The sequence below is a fragment of the Varanus komodoensis genome, unplaced genomic scaffold (genome assembly GCF_004798865.1).
Source record: "Varanus komodoensis strain SLA01 unplaced genomic scaffold, ASM479886v1 scaffold32, whole genome shotgun sequence".
In the NCBI taxonomy this organism is placed as follows: domain Eukaryota; kingdom Metazoa; phylum Chordata; class Lepidosauria; order Squamata; family Varanidae; genus Varanus; species Varanus komodoensis.
The window spans coordinates 12616787-12631626 of NW_025335798.1; the positions used below are offsets into that span (position 1 = coordinate 12616787).

A 14840-nucleotide genomic window follows, 5' to 3' on the forward strand; every position below is an offset into this window, starting at 1 on the left:
AAATCTCACCTAGAGTACTGTGTCCAGTGTGGGTACTTAAGTTTAAAAAAAAGAAAGCTAGAAACGGTACAGAGGAAAATACTGTTTAGCTCTATCAAAACCCTAGTTTTAAAAGGAAGCCTGAGTTTTGATGGCTGTAAAAGGTAACTGTTTCCATAAATGGATGGACTGCACTTTTCCACTTTCTTGAGCCTCTGGACAAAAGGTGCAAAAGGGGGAGGAAATGGAGCACTGTCGTGTCCAAATGTAAAACCGGCAAAGGAGAGGATGTTGTTGCCACTCTGTTTCACAGGCAAAGATGTTCTCACAGCTTTGCTTTATGCTGGACAGTTTGCTGTTCAATAGCTGTCAAGTGAAAGCTAAGTAAGCATTTGAAGCAGGTTTTTGGCACTGTTAATGAATGACGCCTGCTTTGACAGCAGGCACTTACCAGGGCATAAAGCCGGTGTGGTTTCTTATTTCAGGTAGCTGGAGTTGTGTACTTGTGCAACTCCAGTCTACTAACAAATTGAAAAAAAAAGATCCTTTATCATGCAGAAAGGAAAAAAAAATGCCACACAATTGAAGGCTACTTCAATGCATCATTTGGGCCCCTTGGAGGGATTGTCACACTAAAGTTTGTGAAAAATGATCTCCCAAATGAAAACAAGAAAAAGTCACTGTGGACATAAAAAGGAATGGTGGGTGAGCTAGTGACAGTCAGTTTTTCCTGGGTGTGGCCTGGACAAGCTTGGCAACAGTGGCAATGGGTTTTTGCTGTTCTTGCCCAGCAATTTTCTCATTACTTCCTGCAACCCACAATGGGGTCTGTCACCTGGGCTCAGATACCATGACAACCTATTGTAGGTTCAAGAAACCCTAAAACTAGCCAAGTGCTCTCAGGGTGACATGCTGGGAAAAAACAAGCCACCTTGTGAAAAGCAGTCTGGGTTCCCACGAAAGAATAATCCACTGCGGCAAGTCATCTACGATGAGTTGCCACTTCATTCAAACCTAGTCAGAATCTATGACGTTTCTTCAATAGCCTCAGACAGATGCCTATATATTTGGTTTTGGTAATATATACATTTAATTTGATCTCTTACTTTAAAAAATGATCATTTTCAAAAATAGTGGACTTTTCTGCTTAATACAGATACAAATACAATAATAGACAATCCTAGGAATTGCATCTTTACAATACTTGCTGCTTGCTTCTCTAGTGAGTCTTGTCATCTCATGATGTGCAAGATAAGTTTGGGATAGGGGAGGGAATCAAAAGACTCACTTTGCTTTTTTGCTAAAGTGAAACATAAACTACAAAATCATCATTATAGGTTACCTTGAATATTAAATTGCTTGATTTCTGCTTTGCAGAATGACAGTTTCAAATGTTACAGGTTGGAAAAACTGGGGAACAAGACAGTTCCTTGGCCTGATACAGGCTTACAAGGGAAAAAAAAAGAACAGGAACAACACTCAACATTTTATTTGCCCCTCTTGTGCTTTTGCTTATCTTCAGGAATGTACAGACCAACAAATGGCTCTGTGGACTGCTCCTAGCTTCTGCACCAGAGGAGGAATTGAGTACATCTCTGGTATTGACTAGTGTCTTTTATTTGGCCTAAATTAAAGCACCACAAGAAGTGTTCTCTGTTGAGGGACAGTTCATCAACAGGCCTGTTCACAAGAGCTATCAACCCAAAAAATCATCACTGTCTGTATGAAGCTGTCTGTCATACAGTACATGAGCAGCTGGGCTGGCTTCCTACTTGCAGAAGGAACAGCTACTTGTCCTAAGTGCGCCAATTAACTAGAAAACCAGTATAGACCAACTCATAGCAGTAGAATTTCGTAAGGCAACCTGGCCTGGCACACTGAAAGGTCTATTAGCTCCTATGGTACACAGGGAATGGTATCTTCAGTATCATGTCTCAGGCCCCTTAATCTGGACTTGGAAGAGGCAGGCTGATTACAAAGACAGCAAGCCAAGGAATTTCATGGGGAAGAGGCCTAAATGCTTAGAAATTATGACTTCTAAAGAGTAAGTTGCCAGTTCAGAGAAACAAATTTCGTGTGGCATTATTTTGATAAGAGAAGCAATAAAGCTTTAAAAGAAGTTTATTAAAATACACATGACATCAGTTTCCCTCTATTTGCTATAACACTTTATATCAGGTGTAAATAAAGACCAGAACTGTGGTAAAAACTTCAATAGAACATACAAATAAAAAGTACCTCTCAAACCTGTATGCCATCCTGCTCTGCTAGCCTTGTGAAACATGCAAGAACTTTCCTTTTGTATTACCTGCTTCTTCAACAGTATCCAAATAGCATTTCCATGCTAAGATGTTACTGTTTCACCATATTAGGCTATGAAGCATTTCCCCCACAATTCTGACCTATTTGGACACCAAAAATATCTGTGCTACAATGGGTGGGTTTGCCTAACACAATAACTACCCTGGCTATATGGCACAGTGGCTTGGTTGCTGCAAAAAAACCCCACAGTGCATTCAAGAGAGAACTAGCTATGCTGTGGCTAATCCTCCCCGCTCTGTCTACCAGCTGGCCATTCGACGCAATTGGGAGCCATTTTGGTACAGCATAGTTTTCCCCACCTTTACTTTTCTTCCCCTCCAGAGACTGCAATCTTTTTGAGATTCACTGATGACCTCCCCCCCGCCCGAAATGCTAAAGTAACTTTCCCACCAGTTGGAGGAACTGGGACCTTACAAGGGACCCCCCTCCCAAGAATCACAACTGTGTGTTTGTCGGGGGGGATAAATCCCTTGTGGGCAAATATAATTTTGCTTTAAATTGACAGGGCCTCCTGCTGGACAGAAGTTTTTAGACACATCAACTTTGTGTTAAATGTATCATTCTTGTTTAAAGCTGTCAATGTATTGGTGAATTACATTCCTACATCTTGGAGGCTGCCCTGTGGACACCACCAGTGGACTATTCAAGCCCTCATGGTGGCTACGCAACTCATACAGCATGTTAGAAAGGCGAATCATCTCCCTCAACCACACAATGGACTGAAGACCTCACAACACTGGCATCCTGTGAAAGAATATACAATTGATGACAGCTTTGATGCTCATTCTGACATACGGTCAACCTACCTCACCCTATATTAGTGATGTGTATATGTATACATATATTTTATTAGCAAAACCTAATACCTTCTCTATGGGCCCTCCTGCCCCTTAAGATCTGGTGTGGAGGTCCTTCTTTGGGGGCCCTCCTTGAAGGAGATTAGAAGGGTGGCAACTCCTGGAAAAGGGCCTTCTTGGCAGTGGTGCCCCAGCTAAGGAATGCGCTGCCCAGAGAGGTCCGCCAGGCTAAAACCCTTTTATTTGCCCATTATTTTAAGGTTGATTAAGTTTTAATGTGGGTTTTAGTTTATTGGACTGATTGGATAGTGTGCTTCATTTTATTCTGTTTTTATTGTAGACTGTCCCAAGACTGTTGCAATTGGGCAGTATATAAAAGCTTTAAACAAACAAACACTCTTAAGATCAGTTAAATGTATCCCAGATCATTACTTTGTGACTTTTTTCCCTTTTTCTTCTTTTCTTTTTTTGCATATGTGTTTATGCTTTTGTTCTAATAAAAATAATAAATAAAAAAAAATGACAACTCACTTCTGAGCTGTCAGGGTAAAGCAAATTGTACCTCCTCACTCCCCCATTATGTACCCTTTCTGGATCAATGTCCATGGATGGCACCTGCTGCATCACCCAGGTAAGGCTTCCCATTTTCACACCTGTGGAAATGTGGACAACTGCTCTTCTGGAATTGTGCCATTCCAGCCAAAACATGTTTTAAATAGAAGAAATATTTGCCTACATGTCAAAAGGGTGGCAAACCACTGACAGACATTCTAATGTGTTGCTTGTGGTCTGTGAATGGGCTGTCAGTGGCTATCACAAAAGATTGTGCAAAGCGTTCAAAAAAGAAAAGATAAAAATGGGGGAAAAAGCTGTGGCTCCATATCATAGTAAGAGGTAGAAGAGCAAGCCAGTGATAGTTACCCTACTGCACTGCTTCGGCTTCAGAAGGGCAACAGGCATTTGCAGGAAAGGCAAGCTTCTGTGCTCATGCCCCTTCCCTAATCGGAGTGCTATGACAGAAAAGCACCCCCTCCTCATAACAACTCCCCTCATCTCTTTCAAAGAGGACTCTTGGAGGAGGACCTCCGCAGATGATCGTAACGTCTGTGCAGGCTCGTTTAGCAGATGTTCCCTTAGATAACCAGGCCCTACACCATTTAGGGCTTTATATGTCATCATTAGCACCTTAAAACAGGCCTGGACTTCAACTGGTAGCCAGTGTAGTTGATATAGGACTAGCATAATATGCTCTCATCTACCAGTCAGCAATCTGGCAGTTCTATTTTGAACTGTCTTCAAGGGCAGCCTATGTAAAGCATGTTACAAAGGTCCAAACAGGTTGTTATTAGAGCATGAGTTACTATTGCTAGGGCTTGTCTGTCCAGGTGGGGATGCAGATAATGCTACAGTGCCACCTGGGATTCCACAGATAGCTCTGGGTCAAGGAGTACTCCCAAACTGCACACTCTGCCCCTTAGGGGGAGTGCAACCCCATCCAAGACAGGGCGAATGTCATTCACCTGAATAGTTGGCACAATTGACTGTTGTGTGAACCAGCTCAATAACTCTTCCAATTTCACAATGTAGTCTTAATTGAGCGATCCGAAGTCTCCTAAAGCTGTAGTCAAAGAGTAAATGCCCATGACCAAAAAGCTGAGTGGCAAACTACCCTCCTCTAAAGCTGACTTTTGCTGGTATTAGTTGATCTCATGAATTTTTGCTGGTTCATTATTCACTATATGAATTTTATTCTTGCAAACCATCTGGTAGGGCTCCTGTCCTGAAAGGCAGCCTAGAATTATTTTTACAAATAAATGCATTTAGTATTTATAACTGGATTGCTTAAACTAGAAGTCATTATACCACTTAAGCCAGGGCTGCCACCCACCCCAGCTCTGCACTCATAACCCTTTTACTTAGCTCTTGCCTTAAACCTTCACAGCTAGCTCGGCTTCTATGGCACAGGAGTATGGTGCATTGACCATCCTGGAACAGCCTCCTCTGCGTCAAGAGGTGAAGGCAAAGAGGAAGTTGCAGGGACACTCACATTTTTTGCTACAGGTATGGCTTATTTGAGCAGCTGGCACATGCACAAGAATGGAATAGAGTGGTCAGGAGCAAGGGCAGCCAAGCCAAGGACTATCCTGGCTGGGGAGTGCTGAGAAGTGCAGAACTTTTTTCTGTCTAAACATGCATAGGACTGCTTCCCTAGTTTCATCTTGCTAGAACAGTTCTTCTATTGATTTACTTCCCAGTATATTTATCCCTTCCTATTCCATATGTACTGTGGTCCTAGGCTGTATTCTTCCCTATTACTGATGCTCATTAGTCAGGAATGCTTGGGTGTGGAGGATCCCTGCCTTACCAAAAGAGGGGTTGGGCATCAGATATTGCAAGTACATTTCAGTGACTTTTCCAGGGAGCAATAAAATATCAAGTGCTTAAGCAACAGGGTGTAGTGGGGAGCAACCATTTCTTAGCTTTTAGCAAGGGAGTAACCAGTAAGAAGGAAAGGAAAGTGATAAACAGCAATCGTCCAAGTTGGAAAAGCCTCCCGTTGCATTGACCGTTCAGGGTGCTTATAGCTGCTGAATTTTCAGCCAGTTCATCAACCCTCCTTATCCCCATTATACCACTGTAATCACCACATACATAGACCCAGTTTCTTATTTGGAACAATCTAATTTAAAAAGAAACTCCCTCAAAATTCCAGCTTTAACTTCCAAATTAAAACACACAAACATGTTTTAATCAAGCTATTAAGCAGTTATTATATTCTTATTTTTAGCAAGTAAGAAAAAATGACAGGCTCCCCATTATAATTTTTAATTATGAAAAGGCTTCTGAAAATCACTATGTCAAGAACAGCTATAAAAAAGCCCGACAGCACCAATTTCTCTCTTTATAATTGTCCTAGGTTGTGCTTTTCAAGAATAGCCTTTCCTTCAAATGCATATTTATACGTAAAGCGTGGCTATGCAATAATATTTCCCACCATGGCACCCCTTTGGTAGCCTAACATGTTACTAAATCTTAAGAATGATTTCTATTTCTAGTTTAAGTTAAACAAATTCCTGTTAAAAACATCCAATTTCCCCCCTTATTGTATCCTGACAGTTTTTGATTCATAAGTGGAAGGGGTTTTTATTATTTAACCTGCATGTTACTTTGTAACCATATTTAACTATGACAAATTTAATTATGTATGAATGCTTGATTTTCTATGCTTATTTGTTAAAGATCATAGAAAATCTCTTACAAGGTAAAAAAAGCTACCTACAAATCTACTGTGTAGGTACTCAAGGCAGACACAGACCATATGATTTTGCTAATAAACCAAAAATAGTTGTATATTATAAGGCTGAGAACTTCATTGAACAAGGAGAAGAAAAAAACAAACCAAAACACAATGTTGAAGCTTTCATGTTACCTTACCCTGGTCAGCTGACTGGAATCTGAAATAGACTGCTCCTCTCTGACAGATGATGGCTTGTTCTGATCTGCTGAAAAATTCTGATCTGCTCCATTTTTGAAGTGGTTTGGCAGGGAGATTTTTGGCTCCAACCAACTGATAGTTGTTCCTGAAGCAAAAGAGAGTTTACGCTGAAACCTGCTCATATTCTAAGAGTTCGATTTTTTTTTCAAAAAAAGCTTATTGCGCTTAGACAACCTTTCCCCCCTCCCTCCCAAAAACAAATTAAAAAGCAACTAAACTTGCTCAGCTACAAGAAAAGCAAGGTAGGTGCAGAAGAACACCACCTTCTCCAATCATTAGAATGAGGCCTGTGATTGGGCAATGATGGCACACATAACTTGTTCTGGAGGAGAAGGAGATAGTGTTATGAAAAGTGTAATCAGACACCAGATAAAGAACCCAATAAGACTGGATTGTTACATAATCTCCTTGGACAGGTTGCTGCATCAACATTCTAGTAATACCATTAAGGAAAAACAATTATGAACTTAAATTTACTTCTATGAAGAAAGGTTAAAACTAAAATCATACATTCTGCCAATGGTTTGTGTATTTTTAGGAGGAAAAACCTCACTTCTGCACAGCTTAAGAAGTGGTGCATTCTGTTGAATAACAGCAGTTTGAAAATAAAAGCTGCAGCATTTGGAAAACTGTTACCCATTTGTTTAATGATTCTGGTGTCTCCAATTACCCCCCAAGCTAGTCTATCAGAATGGATACAATTCCTCATCAATAATGAAAATGTTCCATTCTGTTCTCAAAGGCTAGTGTATGTAGACTAATAAAACCCTATTAAAAGAAACACATACATAAATTTGAATAAAGGAACCATCAGGCTGAGACATAAACATTACTGAAAACTTGGCATCTTCTGCCTACAGTGTTAAATTCTGAGCTTACCTATTAGGCCCACAAAAACCTTGGGAAAGTACCAGCACCTGTCTAAACTGACTGAGCAGATGTCATTGCTGCAGTTGGTCAGCATTTTGGGAAAGTGGGAGTATAAGAAATTCAAATTGCTGGAGACATTTAAACAGTTTTCCCTATTCTGTATATAGCTTCCCCAAGATTTTATTTTATTGCATAAAAATTGCCATTCTGTTTCAGTAAGAGACAGATACAGCTTTAAATTGTTTTACTTCACAAAATCCAGGCATATTAAAAATCCCTTAGTATACAGAGAAAGACAAATTCAAATGTGCACACTAAAGGCAAATTAAGTGAAACCATATCTATAAAGGCAGTTTGTGTGAAAATAAGTGACTTTAGATAGCAAGAGAATCTTCCTGGGCTGATGCAGAGCAAACATATCTTCCTGGGAGGCCTTGTGTGTACCACCTCGGGGTGGGTGGTAGTTATGACCAAAAAAAGGATGTCATTTATTTAAGAAAACTATATAAGCACCCCACTGGCAAATGCCCTTTGGGTAGTTTACAATCATAAAAAATAAAACCACGAAAAGAGACATGCAAAATGCAAAATATTGCAGCATTACAAATATTAAAGACCCAACAGTAAAATTAATAATAAGAGCAGCAGATTAAAGTCTGGATGCCTACTGAGTGGGTTTCCACCTGGCCTCTGCATCTAGAAGACATTGGACAGATTCCCATAGGAAGAGTATTCCACAGATGGAGGGGTCCCTAAAAAGGAGGCTCTTCCCCTTGTTGCCATAAATGGTACCACTCAGGGTAGGGGCACACAGAGAACTCGCCCCCCCCCCCCAAGACTATCTTAGCACTCAGGCAGAACCATATGGGAGAAGACAATCCTTCTCAACTTTCAATTCTAGTACAGAAGAGTCATTCCAAGTTTTATGCTCTAGCCTTAATAAGCAGCAGAATATATGAGGAGTGAGTGCCTTGAGCTATGAAATTCTGTTGTAGATGGAGATTCTTTAAAAGTCTGCTTTATAATTCAGTCATAGAAAGTCTTGAAAAATACAGTTCCCCACACACTATCTAACACCCAAGGAAGCAAAGCAGCACCTTGGTCTCAAGCAACACCCACACAGTGTCCCAGTTTGCATGACTGCCTTCTTAACCACCCTGCATATGCTGGTCATGCACCAGGGGTATTATTTTAATTATGCTTAGAAGTGTAGTATGTTATGACATGTGTACCAGTTGCGAGCTAGAGTGGCTTCTCGGCATGAGCTGTTAAAGAGTTCTGAGGAGGCTTGTTAGCCACAGCGACTTACCACTCTGGCTGGGTTTACGGGATAAGCCATACTGCTGAAGGTAACTATACTAATTCCAACAGCAGGCAACTGGCACAATGTGACCAGCACATGCACAGGGGGGTGGGGGGAGCTACCATGGCTTATTTTCCCAGCCAGGGCCATGCAAACTGGGTCAGTGAGATGCAGATCAACAGTTCAACACAAGCAAGGCCATAACCAGGGTGCTATATGGCATCCACAGGTGAACCCTTCAGTAGCTCATTGGTGGCCATGGATGTGATCCATTTTTCTTGGGGGGGGGGGTCCCATGCCAACTGAAACAGGCCACTCCGGAAGAAACCTTCTCTGGACCCAGAAGACCTTATTTACACTAGGCTGGTGGTAAACATCCCCTTCCTTGACAAAGTTCTTGAGCATGTGCCAGTCAATGAGCTCCAGGCACCCTTGGACGAGACTGATTATCTGGATCCATTTCATTCAGGGTTCAGACCTATTTTTGGCATGGAAACAGCTTTGGTCACTCTGTATGATGACCTATGCAGGGAGAGACAGGCTGAGTGTGAGCTCATTGGTACTCCTGGAGCTCTCAGCAGCTTTCAGTACAATTGACCACAGTATCCTTCTAGCTGAGTTGGGAGTAAGGAGCACTGCTCTATAGTAATTCTGCTCCAACTTGGACACCTGACTCCAGAGGGTGCTGTTTGAGGGATATTGCTCTGTCCCCTGGACTCCCCAATATGGTGTCCCCCATGAGTCAGTCTTGTCCCATGTTATTTAACATCAACATTAAACTGCCTAATGGGATCACCTGGAGTTTTGGACTATGTTATCAGTATGATGATAACACACAGCTCTGTTTCTATCTGCAGCAGGTGAGGCTGTGGATTTGCTAACCCAGTGGCTGGTTACAACAATGGACTGGATGACAGCTAACAAGCTGAAGCTCAGTCCAGACAGGGCTGAGATGTGGTTAGCAGGCCGTTCTTCTGACCAGATGGAGGAAATTCAACCTGTTCTAGATGGGGATGCACTTCCCTTGAAGGCACAGGTCCATAGCTTGGGGAGTGCTCCTTGAACCATCTTCCTCATTTGAGGGGTGGCTTCAATGACATGAAGAGGCTTCTACTAGTTTCAGATACACCTGTACCTGAACAGAAATAGCCTAGTTTCAGTAATCTATATTCTGATAATCTCTAAATTAGATTACTGCAATGCTCTCCTATGTGGAGCTGCCCTTTAGAAGCTGCAGCTCATGTAAAACGCAGCAGCCAGATTAATAACAGGAACCATTTAGACTGAACATATAACACATTGCTCATATGTGTCCAAGTCCAATTCAAGGTGCTGGTTTTAAACTATAAAGCCCACCACTTGGGACCACAACACCAGATGACTCTCCAGCCACAATTCACCTGACACTGTGGTCAAGGTCTGAAGCCTGCCTCAGTTTGCCACCCCCAAGGGAGGCATGGTTGTTATCTACAAGAAGGTCTTTTTCATTTATGGAATGTTTACCACTGAGGCACACCTGGTACCAACTTCCTATATTATATGGCATTTAGTAAGTTCACTGTTATATTGGAGCTTATGTTACTTGCTTAAACTGATTTTATAATTTTGTTTTTATGAACTTCTGTAGCTATTTAATTTTTTTAAATTTTGGTTTTTTTCAATTCTGCATGGTAACTTTTATGATGTTTATTGTTACATTTTAAATGCATTTTATACTGCATTTATATGTTGTTGTAAACCTCCCAGCGACCTTCAGCTACTAAGTGTTACAGCAATAAATTTAACTGCAACAATAATAATAAACTCATGATTTAGGAAACACCTTGTTATTCTAGTTCTGAAAGCAGAATTGCTTGGTCTATCTTATATTGCTTGCCACAAGGTACCATTCAGCTCTGCAGTTCAAACATACACAGAGGGACTCCCTCTATATAAAGTCTAATCTAGAATCAGATAATGACTAATTGATCAAAATTCTTACACATTGTTCAAACTTAATTATGCTGTTGAGCCAAAGCAATTTTCTTCAGTTTTCCAGCGTATCTTACTCCCAATCCCATCATGCAAGCCTACCAGAAAAAGAAGTGCCACAAATCCTAGTGAAATATGCTGCTTTGTTTAATTTGTGCTTGCTACTCCAATTCCATTTGAGGAAACCAGTTCCAAAACTAACAGTTTTATATAAAGTTCCTTATTAGATGATGAACCAGCTTTCCAGGAATATCCAGTTCTGAATAACACATCATGGTTATTCAAAACATACTGCCTACAAACAGTGTTTTTAATATGTAATCAATGTCTTTAATGGGTTACAATTCCTTAATCTATTTCAAAATTCTGATTCAACCTCGGTACAGTCTTTTTAATCCATTCTTAATGTTGTCACATGGTTAGTAATTTCACATGTGAATAGCTATCCTTAGGAATAAAGGATTCCTGTAAGTTTTAAATATTGTACAACCTGAGAAAACTTCCACTACAAAATGAGAACAAATCAATTTTAATCTAAGAATTTAGGAAGAATAAGAACACAGAGAAATGTCTTAAACAAATCTTAGACACAGAGAAATGTCCCTAAACAAACCATTTTATGGTGAGACTGCTAATGCCGGCATACAGTACTACCTTATTATGCCTGTGTGCTGAAATATAAAAGTATATTTTTAGAAGCACCGAAGGCTCATTGTGCAAGCAGTGGGTCCTGCAAGTGCCATGGACCTTTTGGAGGCAGAGTAGCCCTGTTGAATACTGCCCTTAGAGTCATCAACAAAAATAAAATAATGGCTTTGATTTTATTCCTTTATAAATTAGGACAGAACAAAGTTAACTCACCAGTAGATAAGGATCCCTTCTGTTGTGATGCATGCTGTAGCTGAAGAATGTGGAAACAGTCATTTAAGCAATTCATTGTTGCCATGGAGGTTGCCTTGAGCATCAACAGATCTTGGTCTAAAGAAGAAAGTTGACCAGAGGCAGGAAGGCATTCTATGCTTCTTACCAAATCTCTCTGCTGCCCCTCAGCTTGAGACATCTTCTACAAACAAACAAGAGACAGAAGGCTGATTTTTGTTCATGTTGAACTTCAGTTGAATCCTCAGTTGCCTAAAACTCATCAAATTCAGTGTCAGTGTAACCCTGCAGAAAGTGGACTCCTTGTAGATTACCCAAATCTGAGATAATCTGAACTCCTCAAACACCCAACGATACAGAATGTTTAATGAAAATGCATTATGTATTACATAATGGCATCACTCAAATAATTTGAGTGGAACATTCTGCTTTCCACAACCTAAATGCTTGTTTTAACTTGCTGGGACTCCAGCAGGTCAGGAGTCGCAGGATCATTTCAAAACAAACTTTTCCTTCGCAATCACCAATCAAGGGAATCTATGCCACAACATAACAAGAAGATAATGATCATGTGAGCCTTTCCAAGGAAGGACTATATTAAATTGAGTATCGCTCAGTGTGGGATGGCAATTCCAGAAAGATGTCAAACCATCCCTTCAGAAAAGTAATATTTTTCCTCTTTTATATAGTACATCCAATACTTTCAGGATTACTTAGCACATTATGGAATTCATCTTGCTGTCAAGGTAATCTGGTGACATATACTAGATTACAGAGTTTATTTTTAAGCCACCACATTTAGGAAGAAAACCTCATAACAGTGAGTGACAAGACTCAGAAAAGAAACCCAAAAATAATTAAATATTTATTCCAACTTCAAAAACTGTCTAATGTGGCCAATGTAAATTAAACAATCACAGAAACAAACACAGATACTTAAAACAAACCTTTTAAAAAGTATTAAACAAATGGAAGCAAAATATAAAAACCTCTTTAGATTAAAGCAATTTTGCTGGAGCTCAAGTATCAGTTAATTTAGACTTTCTTGGACCTTAGCATTCTCCCACTTAAAGCTAAGCATCATGGAAGCAACTGCTTTCAGAAGACGTCCATCAAGTTTGAGTTCTCAGTTCTGATTTTTAAAGGTTTCCTTACCTCCAGAGCAAAATATATCAAATATATTTAAAATATGTCATTTATTATTCTATTAAAATATAGTAAAATATGTCAAATATATTAAAAATAATACAAAGCAAAGAATGCTTTATAAACTGATTTGGTAACCTGCTACATATGTGATCAGATAGCTTTTTAAATTGAAGTTGTAACATTGAATTACAGAATTGCAGAGTGAAAATCCCTGGGTGTCAGAAGATGTTTAGAGTCTTAGATTTGGTGCAAACAAAATGTTTTTTCTTAATGCCATTTGAAAGGTTGGAATCTTCCTCTTGTTTGTAAGCTATTTCCTTCCCTCCTTCATTATTTCTCTCATTGATTCCCTTTCAGCAGTAATCATGGGTGGGTTACAATTGCATCAAGTTGATGCTAGAAACAGCTTTAAGCCAATGCTTGGAACTTGAATTTGTTCATAGTATCAATCTGTTACTCTTCCATAGGATGCATATATTGGGAAGTGGGGCAAGAATACTTTAAGAAGATGAGGCCTGTAAGCACAAGGAAAAGCAGAGAAGCGAGAAGGAAGTCTCCATCAACCTGTGTGGGGGCACTCCTTATCTCTCAAGTAGAAATTGGGAAACATTATGCTTGTACTCTGTCTTAGCATTACATTTGTTGTTGTTGTTAGTCACGAAGTCGTGTCCGACCCATCGCAACCCCATAGACAACATTCCTCCAGGCCTTCCAGTCCTCCACCATCCCCCGGAGGCCACCTAAGCTCACACCAAGTGCTTCAGTGACTCCATCTAGCATTACATATTGTTTGCCAACTGATAAAATGAAAACCCAAATTGAAAACCCAAATTGCACTACTGTACATACCACTTTTTTAATGTAAAAAAGTGGAAGGTATATGACTCTCCCCTAAAATGACTATCTGTTTTCTCATGATAGTCTTAATAGCTTGCATGCAAAAATGCTACACAGACTGAAGTAACCATTATAAATGCTCTTCCATAAGCTGCCCTACTTACTGAACTAGTCACTCAAGGGATACTGCAAAGCAACACCTCTCTAGTGTAAGTTGAGACTGCAAGATGTAAAAAAGATTCAGGTCATCTGAGGGTTGATTGCACAAGGATTTTGCCCTATTCCTGAAGCAAGACAATTTTCCCCCCTTCATAGGAAAATCCCCTATATTAAGGGAATAAAGAAAAGGTAAACTGTGGAAGTTTCTCACAAAATTATGACAGATTACTCAGACTCATTGCAAACTTTAAGATATTTCAAACTGCAATCCCAGCATGCAAAGAGGTTGAGAACCTTCCCTCTATAGAAGAAGGAAACAAGAAGGAATGTTGCTATACCTGAGGCCTCAGGAAGTTACTCTGTTCTGTGTAGCGAATAGAGCAGGATGTTTTTCTTAGCCATATCATGTAGATTAATTAGAGATGCATGGAGCCACCAGTGACTGCTAAACAGTGGGCAGGTGTTGGTCCTTGAACTATGAGTGGCTTTAAGTGTGGAACTCCACACTAGTTATTGTATTAATTTTCAGATGGTACAGGGCTTATTCATTTCTAAACAAAAGCAATAAAAGATTTGATTTATACCAACCTCTCGTACATCAATTAAATGATCTGGCTGAAGAATGGGAATTCTCTTCCCAGTTGGCAATCTGTGATGGCCAACATTAAAAAAAGATGCTGCATTTTGGCTGGGTCTTCTCTGCACACCAGGAGAGCCACTTCCTTGAGATGCAAGAGAGAAGCTGCGAGATTTCAGAGGAGGATTGTTCTGGTGAAGAAACATATGTATTAGGAAATACGTGAGAACAATTTCTCAAGTCCCTACCCTTCTGACCTACATGTCCATAGCTACACTATTAGAATATGCAGTGAAGAACTTAGAAAAACATGAGGATCAGCGAAGATATAAATATACTACTTGGGCCTTGACTAGACCCCATGACTAGTATCCATTAAAGTTGCCCCCTGCACCCTCGCTGTATAAAAGGGTGAATATTAATTTGTTTACTTTTATTGCCGTGAAACTTAACTGACTCCAGAATAGCTCCACTGATACCAGGGGAGTTGAGAGCACACCC

The 14840-nt window shown here is 40.1% G+C and overlaps 1 protein-coding gene across 5 annotated transcripts in view; it reads right to left on the reverse strand.

Moving 5' to 3' along the window:
- Window positions 1-14840, reverse strand: part of OSBPL11 (oxysterol binding protein like 11) — a 58448-nt gene that overhangs the window by 14328 nt on the left and 29280 nt on the right. For all 5 annotated transcript variants that reach the window (XM_044438083.1, XM_044438080.1, XM_044438078.1 and 2 more), the window contains 3 exons: window positions 14351-14530; window positions 11600-11801; window positions 6534-6679 (listed from right to left, as the gene is read on the reverse strand). In XM_044438083.1, the coding sequence (XP_044294018.1) occupies window positions 6534-6679; window positions 11600-11801; window positions 14351-14530 (528 nt within the window). The remainder of the gene's footprint in view (window positions 1-6533; window positions 6680-11599; window positions 11802-14350; window positions 14531-14840) is intronic.